Source organism: Epinephelus lanceolatus, chromosome 21 (assembly GCF_041903045.1).
Source record: "Epinephelus lanceolatus isolate andai-2023 chromosome 21, ASM4190304v1, whole genome shotgun sequence".
Taxonomy (NCBI): domain Eukaryota; kingdom Metazoa; phylum Chordata; class Actinopteri; order Perciformes; family Serranidae; genus Epinephelus; species Epinephelus lanceolatus.
The window spans coordinates 39,019,846-39,035,648 of NC_135754.1; the positions used below are offsets into that span (position 1 = coordinate 39,019,846).

At 42.0% G+C, this 15,803-nt stretch overlaps 1 protein-coding gene across 1 annotated transcript in view; it reads right to left on the reverse strand.

Moving 5' to 3' along the window:
- LOC117246816 (very long chain fatty acid elongase 6-like) overlaps positions 1-11,834 on the reverse strand; it is a 34,595-nt gene extending 22,761 nt beyond the window's left edge. The window contains exons 1-2 of the mRNA XM_033610796.2: positions 11,507-11,834; positions 3,154-3,285 (exon numbers count right to left, since the gene is read on the reverse strand). Coding sequence (XP_033466687.1) covers positions 3,154-3,285; positions 11,507-11,601 — 227 coding nt within the window. The 5' untranslated portion in view covers positions 11,602-11,834. The remainder of the gene's footprint in view (positions 1-3,153; positions 3,286-11,506) is intronic.
- Positions 11,835-15,803: the final 3,969 nt, after the last annotated feature.

Below are 15,803 nucleotides of genomic sequence, written 5' to 3' on the forward strand. Positions count from 1 at the left end.
CTGTGACCATTCACAGACAGAGAATGAACAACGGTCCATCTGATAAATGCAGTAAGATTTAAAACTAGAATTACTGCCCCGCAGTTGTACGCCTCCACGCACAGTTTCTCTGACAGTTTACATCCACGTCTGTGAAAACATGGATGCGTCACAGCCACTGTCCCCCGACAGCACAGAAGATCTAAATCACAACACAGAGTCAAGATTGACACCCAAGATTAGAGTCACCAAGTCAGTATCTGACCAAATGTCTCCCCTTCTGTTCCTGAGATATGACGTTTAATAATGGCCAGAAAAGTGCCTTCATGCAGAACATTATGATGTCACTGTGAGGTTGACCTTTGACCTTTTGGATATAAAATGTCATCACTCCATTATCATACACATCTGAGTGAAGTTTTGTCACAATAAGCGTGTGAATGCTTGAGTTATGGCCAAAAACATATTTTGTGAGGTCACAGTGACCTTGAACTTTGAAACAGTTTATTCTTCAGTCCAAGTGGACGTTTGTGTCAAATCTATAGAAATTCTCTAGGTGTTTTTCAGATACTGTGTACACAAAAATGAGACAAGGTCACACTGACCTTGACCTCTGACCACTAAAGTCCAATCAGGTCATTGTTCAGTCTAAGTGAATGTTTGTGCCAAATTTGAAGAACTTTCCTTACAGTGTTCTTTATATCACATTCACGAGATTGAGACAGACTGTAGACAAGGTTACAGTGACCTTGACCTTTGACCTATAACCACCAAAAAATAATCAGTTCATCACTGAGTCCAAGTGGACATTTGTGCCACACAAGGATGTGAACACGATATCTACGTCATGCACGGACTTACAGAAAACCTGAAAACATAATGCCTCTATCCATGACTATCGCTGGAGCAGAGGCAAAACTATCAGAAGGGAGTGTGTCTGGAAACTCGTGACATTCATGACCCTACATGTTAAATCACACTTTCATAACATCAGATCTCTCTTATGCAAAATGTCAGATTCCAAATCTATATAAATATAATTCCAGCGATCTGGCAAACATGAAAAGAGAGACAGGAGGTGAAGAGAAAATGAGGAAGTGAACGTGATGTAAACAAAACACTGACACACACTGGTGCATATCAGAGCGACGTTGTGTCAGCAGCCAACAAGAAATAAATTCACTGTCATGTTCCATTAAGCAGAAAGTTATCCTTGAAAGATCATTGCAATAATACATTTAATTACACACAACAAAATTCCTTGACTTTTCTAATTCCATGACTTTTCCAGGCCTGGAAAATGAGATAACTTTGACCAGGTTTTCCATGACTTTGGGAATCCTGGATATTTTATATGTTCTCCATGTGTATTTGCACTCTCTCCTGATTTGTACTGCAGCTGCTACAAAACAATTTCCCTTGAGATAAACAAAGTTCTATCTTATCTCATCTTATCTCTTATCTTCAGAGGAATAAAATGATTTTCTGGCTTTCAGGATTTTACATCCTATCTGCCTTTGTTTGACCTTTAAACCTCAGTAACTGCAGACTAGGGCTGCAACGCACGATCATTTTCATAATCAAACTGTCGATAATTTCAATGAATTATTTAGTCTGTAAAATGTCAGTTAATGGTGAAAAATGCCAGTAATGAGTTAAATTGCAGATTCAGATTAATACAATGTATAATCGACTAATAACATATGATATCTTTTTAGAGATAAGGGTCGACCCAGCAGCAGTATAAAAAGTCATTAAAATAAACCCCACTTTTAGCAGCTGCAACATTAAAGCAATGAACACATTAATGCATCAATAATTAATTAATTAATTAATTTTGATGCTATTGCTTTTGCTTAACTAAAATGAATTTCAGAGCCTGATAAGGATCACAGTTTAAATGATATAAAAAGAAGGAAAGCTGAAAATCTTCAAATCACACCAGAGAATATTTGATATTTTTTTCTTGATAAATGATTTAAACCATTCAAGGATACAAAATATGACTTTTAGCATTTACATGTCTAAAAACAACTAAACCCGTGTTGTATATTTTGTTGAGTTGTGTATTTATATTATTAAAACATTTCCAACGATGTTCAAACTTGAACTAAGGACGTGGTCTGTGTCATTTGGACTCCATCTCCTGTCAGTGGCATCATGTGTCAGGGTAGTGGTTGTCATGAATTGAATTTTTATTAATTTTTAAGCCACATTTTTATGACACACCTTTTAGTTCTTGGTCGTTTTTAACTATATTTTTAATCCGATGAAGGATGTTAAGTCACTGGACGTCTGGATCTGAAGTTATGAGAGAAACAAGCTGAGCAAACGTGAGCGGCGACTCAGCTGCAGCCCAACAGCATCCCAGAAATACAGATTTTTAATGTGAACTGCTTTCAGGGTTCCTGCACATGGTAACTGACAGAATTTCCAAAGTCTTAAGTGACTTTTTAAGGACCCATAATAAAATGTTCATTTCAGAAAATCCCTTCACTGTGTCTGCTGCACGTGGCTCAGTTAAGGCACTTGTTAACATGCACTGCCACACTTTGTCAAATACACGTGTAACATCTTAAAACTTTCAATGATTTTTCAAATTAAGAGACTTTTCCAGGCCTGGAAAATGAGATTGTAAAAAGGTTTTCTGTGACTGTATGAAATCCTGTGCTTCACTCAGTGTTTTTACTGGTTTAAATCAGAGGGTCAGTTTGTTTTTGAGAGGAGGAGACCTCTGTGAATAATTCAGCTCCTGGTCAAAACCTCTGTAACGTCTGGATCTTAAGTTGTCAGAGGCAAAAGGTGAGCACGCATTCACAGGTGCTGAGCAAGAGGCCCGGCTGCTACAAGCCAAACAGCCCCAGAGAAACACTAATGTTTAATGTGAAGCTGCTTTTATAAGTGTTTTTTAAATCTCTGAGTCTGTTTGTTTTGCAGAGGAGGAGACCTGTGTGGATTCAGCTCCTGGTAAAAACCTGCTGAACGATGAACACTGAAGGAACTCTGACCAGCAGAAACTGACTGCAATCACAGCACTGCTTCATCTTCTGTTACTGTTTTGATTGATCGACCACTAGTGACAGAAAATTACATAATGTAAGTTCAATCCACTAATCAATATCACATATTCATTTCCCTACAGATGGACTACTCACAAACTCAAGTGTGACTCACCTGAAGATGGCCAGGCTGAGTGACCACAGCACTAACGGGCGCCGCAGGTTTAACTTGGGCCTCTCCCTCATGAAGTGCTGACCACCGAATACGAGCGCAGCATACAGGCCACAGAACATGAATGCTTTGCTCCTGTGGACCAGAAAAACAGACCATAATATCACACTGATTAGCACTACTGAACACAAGAGAATAGACTTTATTACCTGGGAACAAGCACACGCAGCATGAAATGAATACCCAGCACCTCACACTGATGTGATGCACCTGCAGCTTTGTGGGGAATGTTGTTGATTTTACTCAAACAGCTGAAGTGATTTAGAGACAAATCATTATTTAACATAAAAAATGAGCCAGAAGGAAGAAATTTTAGAATCAATATTGCATTCATTTATGTGGAATAACCTGTTCTACAAGAACCTCTGTCTGGTTCCAAAAAAAGGAAGAAGCCGACTTCCTCTGACTGTTAAATCACCTCAGTCAGATCCTCAACCACTCGTGATTATAGAGATGAAGCGCTGTTACGCAAGAACGTTACACAATTAGGGTGAACGCACCAGGCAACTGCAAATAAAAACAAACATGACATGATGTGACTGTCTGCTCACTGGGGCCATAGTGAGGTGAACACATGAACACATGTATGAGCGTTTTATAAACCCATCCTTCATCCTCATCCTCATTTATAACCACAGCAAAGGATTAACAGATTAGTCGTTGACACAGTGACCATTCAGACTGCCAGCTCTGAGTGATGAGGTAATTTTGACCGGGCACTGCTGCGCCTGGCTCATCATCAACCACCGATATCATTTTAATCACAGCTGAAAATGACCACAGATGACCACAAAAAGGTGGACTCCTGAGCTCAGAATACTGAGCGATGGAGAAGATCATGTGTGAGCGTGACAGAAACAGCCACACCTGACTTTATAAAGCCCAGACTCCCTGTGTGCATCACATCTGTGCGTGTGTCGGAGGTGGAGTGGGAATACACCAGATGACTAATCCGGCTGCTCCCAATCCATTCATGAAAAACCTGCATGAAGCAAAAGCCAAGTAGGAGCTGATAATATTTGAAGTATTTAAAAAGGCTGCAACTAGCCATCACTTTTATTTTTGATTGAACAGCTGCTTATTTAATTTGGTTATATGACTGTTCAGGGTTCAACAGTGAGGACTGTCTGACTGCACAGGACAGGTCAAATGCCACGGCGGGCAACACACCTGCCTGATCGGGCAAGTGAAAACTAAAAGATTAAACATCTTTTCTCTGGAGCAGATGGTGGAAATATCTCACTCCCTCCTCGTCTCTGTTGAGATGCCTATGTACAGTACCAGTCAGGCACTTGCAAGAAAACGGCGGCGGGTAAAGACAATGTTTATGAGCTGAAGCACAAGGGAGCATTTCAATCATCCTGGAAACAGGAGTTTATTCTGGTGGCGTTAAAGGATGTGGGAGAAACTCCAACTATGACTTGTGCAGTTTGCCACAAGTTTGGAGTGTGGCGGGTGAAACGGTTTATTTTTCAAAGGCATGTCAAGTTTTCAATCACCCTGAAGTGGCATAACAAGAGCTGTTCAGTCTTTGTTGTTATTTGATTACAGGGTTGCAACAGTATGAGATTTTCACTGCACGATAACTGTCTCAAAAATTATTGTGGTTTCACGGTATCAACCATTTTGTTAATAGAAGTTTATGTAAAAAGTCTTCTCTCTAGAAATTCACTAACATAAAGTTGAGATTTTCCGTCCAGTTGCTTTTTTCCCCCAATATCGTAAATAAGCAAATGTATACGGTATGATAACCATCAACTTTTACATCACTGTATACCTTGAGACCTGTGTATCGCTGCAGCGCTATGTGATAACTGCTAATGCATAAAACAATTAGCACAGCTGCAGGTAAAAACTGACAACGAATAGGCAGATTTCTGTCTATAAATCCTAATTTCACAACATAATACAGGATCTTTAAAATCGCTTGTGTTGTCCGACTAACGGGCAAAAACCCAAAGATATTTAGTTTTTAATGATAATCAGTCCCTCCAGAAAATTGCGACCTTGCGATCACAATAATTAACGCAAATTCAACGAAAGTCTTAAATATTTGCAGGGGCTTGCAATTTTTCAAAAGGGCATGCGACATCATTTGAAACGTCATCAGACGCGTCATCAAACGTGCTAATGGAACTGCAGTCTGGAGAAACGCTCTGTATTGACAACAGAATGTGCACTGTGTAAATGCAGACAATATGTGTTGAATGTATTAAATGTTATGTTTACAGAAGATGTAGCTGACATGTTGTTGTACAGTCACATTGTCTGATTTGAGAGCGACAATATTCACTCAGGATCTTTTGCAACGTTATTGGAGTCCATGTTTTGAAACTAATTAAATAAAAGATGAGAACTATAAAAAACATGTGCAGCTATTTTTGTAATATTCAGTATGATTATTATAGCAAGTGACTACATGACTTATTTTTTTGGAGGCAGTAATTTTAAAAAAATCACTCTTTTTTTTTTCCTTTTGTCATTAGCCGCAATTTCACGCAAAAAAAAAAAAAAAAATCACAGAAAAATACTGTAATTTTTATCGCAATTTTTTTTTCTTTCAAGATAAAGATGCACATGCGTTGGTGTGTTTACTCGTGTGCAAACAGGCATCTGTTTAAAAGACAAGTTCCACTCCCCCGTCATTACAAACATTCTTTTGGGTCACATTTTTATCATTAAGCTAAAATGTAATTGCATAGTGTCTTAATTACTCAAAATATAAGGTGACTAAAAAGAGTCAGTGTTGCGCCCTGCATCACCTGCATCACCTGCATCACCTGCATCACCTGCATCACTAATATGAGACTAGATATCATCTTAGATTTTGGATATTGTAATATCATAAGTGTCTTTTCCTGGTGTTAAAAGCTGCATTACAGTAAAGTGACCAATCTACCTGTGACTGTGACTGAATAAATATTTTGTAACAGTCAACCCTACAAATATTGTGACATTTCATTTTCTCCATGTCGCCCAGTCCTACTTCTGATGTGCATTTTAATAGATTAAATGACACCAAAAGAGGCACCTGAACGCCCCCTACATAAACATCCACAAAGCACCGTCTGACAATGACCCTTCATTCAGTCATTTTCTTTGTTAAACTGTTGTGAATCAAACACGATAAATCAACATGAAACATATAAACATTGTAGTATTACAAGCAGCTGACAGGGTTACCTTGGGTCATGTTTTCATCTGTTACACAACACATGATGTCAGTCAGACAGGGTTTGTGTGTGTGTGTGTGTGTGTCAGTGACAGGTGATACAGGTCAGGTAATAAGGCACGTGTGTGAGCGCTCAGCCTCAGGTGTGGCTGTGGGCTGTTTACAAACTGTGAGTGAAAAGAGGAATCTGACACTGTAAATTCCCACAGCCTCAATGACAGTATAGTAATGTATTTATTTAATCCAACCTGCAGTCTGAAACCCAAAGACACTCAGTTTCCTTCATATGTGACCACACAAAGCATCAAAACCTCACATTAGAGAAGCAGGAGCCATCAAACGTTGAAAAATGAGTGAAACAATAAATCAGGTGTCAAAATGTCACTGATTATTTAACTACGTGTTTCAGCTCTAAACTCTACCTATTCTTATATTTTCGTCTCTTATGACTGATTAAGTTACATTAGCTACAACCAGCCACAGTTACCTAGCGTCACTACAAACGGACCAGTACCAGGAGTTTTGAGACAAACATAAATAATAAAAATAAACATTTCTGGGAAAGTTCCATTTTTTTTGTTTTTTGTTTTGCTACCATGAGATCTACTGGGTAGCAGCGGTGGGGTCAAAAAAATTTATATAGTATAGTATTGCGATATTTTAGTGTGGCAATATCGTGCTGTTATACAGACCTGGGTATAGATATTTTTATCATATAAATAGAGTTTCACTGCTCCATACTTTGCTTTTTCAGTTTACCAGATACATTTTGCTACAATAAAAACTTACTGGTGAACGAATACAACTATGATTTCATATGATCTATATCATCTAATAAGACAGTTTTCCTTTGGAGACATAATTTGCAGTTGCAAAAAGGTAATAAATCGCAATTTATCGCAGTGTATTTTATCCCAATACTCAGCATATTGCAATATATTTAAAATTGCAATAATATCGTATCGTTGGGTGATTCTCACCCCCACTGGGCAGGATGTTTTCCTCTTTGATCTTTGGCATTTTTCTACGCCAACTTCTTATTTATCGTTAATCAACTGAAACAGCTAGCTGCCAAAATGTTTAATGACTATGAATGATTAAGAAAAAAAACCCTGCAGATTAAAGAAAATATCTGCAGCATTAGTTTTGTGGAAAAACATGTTTATATTCCTCAAAGTGGAATGTGGTATCAGTAAAGTTATCAGCTGCTCTATCGTGATACTGTACGTCAGAAACAACAATGATAAAGTTTCAAGTACAGGTCAGGAGGAAGAGGAGGAGTGAAGAGTATTAACAGCACATTATTCTGTTCGATGAATCTGATGTGATTCATGAAGCAGCTGTCTGAAGTACAACAGTGTGTCTTTACAGCGACGCTACATGACGACAGAATGAATGCTGAAGCAGATCCAAACACAACACGAAGCGTCCGTGCTGTTACTCTCATGCTACTCTTTAAAATGTGTCTACATCGTTCATGCTGTGTGCACAGCGTGCAGCTCCAGGCCGCCGGCGAGGAGGGAATGCACTTTTACCCCCTGAGCTTTACGGGACTTCATGTGACAGCTCTGGTAACAGAAACACAGCTGTATTTAGTTTCTGTCTTGCACAGCCTTGTGGACGTGAGGCTAAAAAATGTGGTCCTACCAGGTTTCCCTTTGACTGAGGGACGGATCACTTCCTCTGTGCAACAGATTTTACTGGACACTGAAGGAGTTTATGTGAGCTGAGACTGGACCATTTCAGAATCAGAATCTGATGATTAGGTTTTCACATATAAGGAATGTTATGTGGTGTTTAGGAGCGTTTACAGGAAACATTAATGTAGAATATAATATAAAAAAGTACAATGTAGGAGTTTGAAATGTAAGAGCTCGTCAGGGATGTGGGGCGATGATCACCAGAGGATCCATGACAGGATATCATCATGATGCTTAAGTCACCATACAATATTATTGAGATTTTAAATATGATGATATATGCTGAGTATTGCAATAAAACACGTTGCGATATATTGTGATTTATTTCCTTTTTTCAACTGTAAATTATGTCCCCAAAGGAAAACTGTCAGCATCTGTTTTAACATATAAGATAAAGTTTTCAGTTTGATCAGCTCACCTCAGACAAGCCTGCATGTGTCTGATATGAATGTAATGATGAAATGATATATTTTGGTGGTTTGAGTTGAAGGTGTGAGAAAGAATAGTATCAGTAACATTGTTAACACTGTGCTACATTACAGAGAAATACAAACCGTACTAATGAACCTTCATTAATATAGGCCTATATTTTATCTCCAAGTGCACGTCACACACTGAGCGAGCCGCCTGTTAATGACGCTGTGGGCTAATGGGCATGTAGCTACTTCCATGTTTCAGATGATACGTCATGTTTGTAGTCGACCAATAAAGATGAGTTTACATATCACCTTGGGTTCGTCCTTCACCTTCTCAAAATGATCCCACACTTTGGATTTCCTGCCCGACATGTTATTAACTAGCCTGTGGAATAACTGCAGGTACCAGCCCTGGAGATTAACCTGACTCCTGTCTGACTGCTGAGCGTGGACACTTCCTGTGTCTGTCCTTTCAAAGGAAAGTCACACATGCTCCAGTCATATAGGTTTGGATTTATTCTGACAAGGTGCAGCTCCTCATAGTGTTGGACATGTTTTTGTTTTTTTTGTTTTTCTGTGACTAAGCGACCAATGAAATCTTGCCGACTAATGACCTTTCTGGTCGACTAACGTTTTGTTCACTGTCAGGGGTCAGACCTGATATTTCCAGTTGAAAGAAAGGTAATAAATCACAAGTTACGGCAATACTCAGCATACTGCAAAAAGTTTAAGATCACAATAATATTTCATCTTGAATTAACTATCGTGATAATATCGTATCGTGGATCCTCTGGTGAACTCAACCCTAATTCCTACCTAGCCCTTGTATCTTAATCTGTTACACTGCAGGATATATATTCTTTAAATGTTTACATATATATACACTAGACTTAAGACTTTCCTCTTTGATAAAGCTTATAGTTAGGGCTGGCTCAGGCTTGCCCTGTACCAGCCCCTAGTTAGGCTGACTTAGGCCTAGTCTGCCGGAGGACCCCCTATAATACACCGGGCACCTTCTCTCCTTCTCTCCTTCTCTCTCTCTCTCTCTCATCCTATTACTGCATCTTGCTAACTCGGCCATTCTGGATGTCACTAACTCGGCTTCTTCTCCGGAGCCTTTGTGCTCCACTGTCTCTCAGATTAACTCATATCACAGCGGTGCCTGGACAGCGTGACGTGTGTGGTTGTGCTGCTGCCGTGGTCCTGCCAGATGCCTCCTGCTGCTGCTGCCATCATTAGTCATTAGTCATACTTCTACTGTTATTATACACATATGACTATTGTCACACATGTATACTGCCAGATATTAATACATACTTTCAACATATTGTACCACAGTAGCCAGAACTATAACTATAATATTATTACTTCCAATAATGTTGTTGTAACCTACTGTCATTACCTGCATCTCTGTCTCTCTCTCTCTCTCTCTCTGTCTCATTGTGTCATGCGGATTACTGTTAATTTATTATGCTGATCTGTTCTGTACGACATCTATTGCACGTCTGTCCGTCCTGGAAGAGGGATCCCTCCTCAGTTGCTCTTCCTGAGGTTTCTACCGTTTTTTTTCCCCATTAAAGGGTTTTTTGGGGAGTTTTTCCTGATCAGCTGTGAGGGTCATAAGGACAGAGGGATGTCGTATGCTGTAAAGCCCTGTGAGGCAAATTGTGATTTGTGATATTGGGCTTTATAAATAAAATTGATTGATTGATTGATTGATTGATTGATACATATATGTATATATATCAGGGGTAGGAATCATCAGGGGATAGGGCTTGGCGATATGACCAAAATCTCATATCACGATTTAGGTCATTTCATATCCTGATAATGATACATATATAGATAGATATGGCACATTTTAATCCAATGAATAAAAAGTTGCCCACACCTCTGCTCAACACTGAGGCTGCACCACCATATAAACTCGTTATGTTACTGTAAGTGCCGTAAAAGCTTCGTGAATTAAAAATCCAAGAAGAGTAATTTATCAATGTGATCCGTGCAAAAGATGGACAGACTCCAAATGACGAAAAATATCGCCGTACAAAGTGTAATTCGCGTCACGATATAAACGATAGACATTTTTCTCTCGTCACACGATAAATATCGACGTATCGCTCAGCCCATGATGATATTATCGCAAAGTCATGATACGATTATTATTACGATTTTAAACATATTGTGATATGCTGAGTATTGTGATAAAATATATTGCAATTTATTATCTTTTTTAAAACTGTAAATTATGTCTCCAGAGGAAAACTGTGTCCACATCTTTTTATCCAGCAAAAGTACGTTCAGTCTGTTTATTTAAGTTTTTGTGGCAGAAAAATGTGTCTTGTGGACTGATTATATTATTCTAGTAGGGTACTGAAAGTTGTATTTCTAATATTAATAATTTATTAAATAAAAAAAAGATAGATGGCATAGTGACGACACCATATTGTCACAAAAATATCGTGATACTATGGTGTATTGATTTTCCCCACTCCTTGCAAGAATGTGCATAAACACGTGCTTTATATGTATCTAGGTGACAACATTTATTTTATGTTTTTGGTGCATGCACAGTACACAAAGCTATACTTATTTATCATGCATGTAACCAGCTGTTAAACGCAGTTTAAATGAGGATCCAGTCTGACCTATGGGAGCACAGATGGAGTCACATCCTCAAGGACGTTTGAATTAAAGCGGTAAAATGAGATTCATCGTGTCTTCAGCTCATTCTGCTGTTTTAGCCTCAATATGGCGCATTAAGGTGCAGAATGAATCACAGTGAAGGAGGAAGATGTGGAGAGATTATAATGCACCGGCCGGTCCGCATGGCGAGCAGCCCGACAGGACATGAGGAGCAGCCAGGAGCAGCCAGGAGCAGGAGGAGCAGGAGCAGGAGCAGGAGCAGGAGCAGGAGGAGCAGGAGGAGCAGGAGCAGGAGCAGGAGCAGGAGGCAGCCGGCATTTTATCATGTGTACCGGGAGCTCCTCTTCCTCCTGTGAACTCACCAGTTTTCTTGCATCCACTCCAGAGCCCGTCTCTCGTCGAAACGCCTCTCGAAGTCGTACTCGGCCAGCAGCGGATGGACCTGACTCTCGTTCATTTTCTGTCCGCTTTTCTTCCGCCGCAGGAACCAGAACTTTCTGGACGGTTTGTTGAGGGGTTAATAAACGTGACCGAGCCGAACCGGCTGAGTGGCGGGACACGGGCCGACCTCTGCTCCGTTATCCGGCTGATGTTAGCGGGGTTATCAGCGGCTGCAGTCCGGGGCGACGGGAGGATGATGCGGTACCAGCAGATGCACTTCCCTCTGTCTGCCTCTCACTTTCCTCTCCCGGAGACGGAGAGCTGGCCAAAATAAAGACGAGTCATTTCCGGTTTGGACTTTCAAAATAAAATGCGTGGACGCTATGACGCAGCAGATGAGTGTGGGACCTGTTTATTAGCAGCCTGTAATGCTGGTTGTCAGAGTCACTGCAGCTCAGGGACCACACACAGTCTGGTCTGATCACAGCAGTAAAACCACTGCATGATATCCTGTAAATAACAAACACCTCCAAATGTTTCCCTTTCTTAGTTTGACGAAGCACATGTTAAAAACATTCATTCATTTACACAACAGATGAAAAACAGCCTGTGATTTCTTCAGAAGCATCATCATCCTCACTGTGACCTCGTCACATGTCCACGTTTGGTCATGGACGCCGTCCAAAGTACCCTGGGTGTGTTGGGTGTTGACGCTCTGGGACGCCGTGTCAGTCCCAGTTGGACTTTCGCCATCTTATCTTTCGTCCTTGTCCTGCCGCATTTCCCCCTGATGCCACACTGCTCGCACTGCACCTATAAACTACAACAGCAACCTGTTGCCTATCGTGCCAATATTAGAGGAGCATTTTTCTTCAGCCCTTTTTAAACAGGAGTTGTGCAAATTTGCAGGAAAGCCCAATCAGTGTTTTTTCAGCATTGGCAGTATAAAAACAAAATCGGGGAGTGCAGCAAAATGCCGCCTACCTACTTTTGTTTATACAGAATGTGCCTTTTTCGGGGCAATGGGGGGCGTGAGCAAGTAACAAAACGTGTAGCTCAGCGTGTGACGTAAACAGTGACGTGGGAGGGAAGCCGCGGCTGGTCAGTCCTTCGGCGATTCTCTCGTAAGTCGGCCTGTTCTTCACCGTCCCCGTCATCTGACGGTTAATGGCCTCTTCGTTTGCGAGGACAAGGAGGGCGCGCAATTCCTTGTCTCCCCAGTTGCTCATCTTTACAGTGTCTGTCAGGTTTGTGTTTCCCTCTTGCTACTAGCTGCTTGCTAATTCCTGCTATCAGCTGTTTCCTGTTTATCCACCGCCAGTGGCTCGCACGTGCAGCGTCATCAACAGCTCCTCCCACAAGTCATCAACAGCTCCTCCCGTGGCAGAAGGCCGCCTCGGTCTGTTTAAACCAAAAGGGTTCCACCAATATGTCTACCCTACGAGGAGGAAAATTGGGCACCTCAGATCAACTCGCCAATCCGGCTCTGTGTGTCTAAACGCTCGCAGCTTGCCGGCAAAACGACCCAACATTTGCTGAAAACCTGGCAGTGTAAAAAGGGCTATTATTGGTTTCAGACGTCACTTCCCAAGCGCCTGATTTCGACGACTACGGAGTGAGACCATGCTCTCAGAGGAATAAATGCAGTTCCCACACTATGTCTTTCTGTCTCTGTCTTTAAAATATGACCATAACAAGAATGCATTGCTCTTTCAGAGAGCTGCATTCTGGTCAAGTTGAAAAACATCGAGGCAACATCTGAACAAAAATGCCAAACATCTGCTGAAGCTTCTCAAATGTGGGGAGTCTTGTTTATCCGTTACTTTTTGGAATTTCCAAAACACAACAAGCTCTTTAAAGAAATGCTTTGGGGCTTTGTTGACTTCTCATTTCTGACATTTCACAGATTAAATAAGTTAAGTCATAAATTACTGAGGAAAATGAAAATTATCATATTGTTGCAATCCTAAATTTTATTGTGAAGGTAGAGGCTATCGCTTCCGGTTCCTCGCGCTGTCACCGTGCAGTTTGACGCAGTGGGAGCACGTTCTCTTCCCTCTGCTCCTCCAGCGTGCAGTGATGGAGGCGCAGGGGGCGGGGCTTGGCTGTGACGTTGAATCATCTGTTGGGAGTGTCTCACTGATCCCTCCCAGTGAGTCCAGTCTGAGCCCAGTGTACACCAGTATCACACACACACTCATAACTGGGACTGTCATGCTTCAGATTTTTTTAATCTCATGTGTTTTAAATGTTATTTATTGTTTATTTTGTTTAATCTTAATTATTATTTTCTGTCCTTCCTATGTCGTCCATGATTAATCTGATGTATCGACTGGTGATATATTAATATTAATTACTTGCAGTTAAATCTTGATTAAAGCCGTCTATCTGTGTGTAAGATATGAAGACATGTTCCTTATCTTTACCTGCCAACTACATGTGCAGTCATGATATCTGTGATTGCTTAAACTGGTCCAAAGGGAGAGAGTCACATTACATTTGCAGCAGTGAGGTGTGCAGTTATGTAAGTCCTGATAGCACAGCTGCACACATCTGTTAGCTCACTGCTGTGACGCAGCAGCAGTGACACAATCAGTGAGGATTATCAGCAGGGCAAAGGTAACGCTCAGATCTCAGGTTCACTGTGTTGAGCAACTGATTTGTGGTGATTTGATTCATGTGCACAGATTAAACAAAATGTCATCCTTAAGGCAGGTCCTCCATCATCACCTGAGCTCACTGTAAACTGGTGATATGCATATACAGCTGTCTTTAATGTCAAGTGTCAATTTAAAAAGAAAATTCTTTTGTTTTATTGTACTACATTTACCATCCATCCATCCATCCATCCATCCATCCATCCATCCATCCATTTTCATCCGCTTATCCGGGGCCGGGTCACAGGGCAGCAGGCCAAGCAAAGCACCCCAGACGTCCCTCTCCCCAGCAACACTTTCCAGCTCCTCCTGGAGGACCCCGAGGTGTTCCCAGACCAGATGAGATCTATAATCCCTCCAGTGTGTTCTGGGTCTGCCCCGGGGCCTCCTACCAGCTGGACCAGGAGGATCCTGATCAGATGTTGAACCACCTCAACATGAAGGAGCAGCGGCTCTACTCCGAGCTCCCTCCGGATGTCTGACTCCTCCCCCTATCTCTAAGGCTGAGCCCAGACACCCTACAGAGGAAACTCATTTCAGACGCTTGTATCTGTGACCTCATTCTTTCGATCACTACCCAGAGCTCATGACCATAGGTGAGGGCTGGGACGCAGATGGACCAGGAAATTGAAGGCTCTGGCTCAGCTCCCTCTTCACCACGACGGACCGGCGCAGCGCCCGCATCACTGCAGAAGCCGCACTGACCCGCCGATCCATCTCACGCTCCATTCTACCCTCACTTAGTCTCTATAAATTCTACATTCAGTGAATGTAGAGTCTGTAGGCAAAACCCCGGAGATCTTGCCTCCAGAAGAAGAGCGGAAGAGCCCTGGTTTCCAGTTGTAGGCTGTTTGTAGTCTGCGTGATATTGACCAATCACGTTTGAGCCGGCTGCAGTTGTTGCCAGGTTAAACGCTCCGTGCGGTGAACTAACGAGGTGGAACATAATTGGCGTCACTGCAAACTCTGAATCCTTACTTATATATAAACGAAAGTTGGAAACGGAAATTTGCCTCCTCCGCCCAAATCAAACCGGAATGCCAAAAAGTCGGGGGTCTGCCCCCAGAGGCTGTATCGCCGTCTGCCGGAAGTCAGACGCCGAATACAGCCGATGGGTTCCGAGAATGACCCTCACTCGTGAACAAGACCCTTGTTCACGAGTGAGGGTTTGCCCTCTCCAACCTGGAGAGGGCAAACCACCTGTTTCCGACAGAGGACCATGACCTCAGACTTGGAGGTGCTGACTCTCATCCCAACTGCTTCACACTGGGCTGCAAAATGCTCCAGGTCATGCTGGAGGTCACGGTGTGATGGAGCCAACAGAACCGCATCATCTGCGAAAAGCAGGGACGTAATTCTGAGGTCCCCAAACCAGACCCCTTCCTCCCCCGGGCTGCGCCTCGAGATCCTGTCCATGAAGATCACAAACAGGATCGGTGACAAGGGACAACCTTGGCGGAGGCCAATACCCACTGAGAACGTGGTCGACTTCACACCGAGTACACGGACACAGCTCTCACTTTGGTCACACAGGGACCAAATGGCTCGTAGCAGCGAGCCTGGAACCCCATACTCCCACAGTACCCCCCACAAGACCCCCAGAGGGACGCGGTCGTAAGCC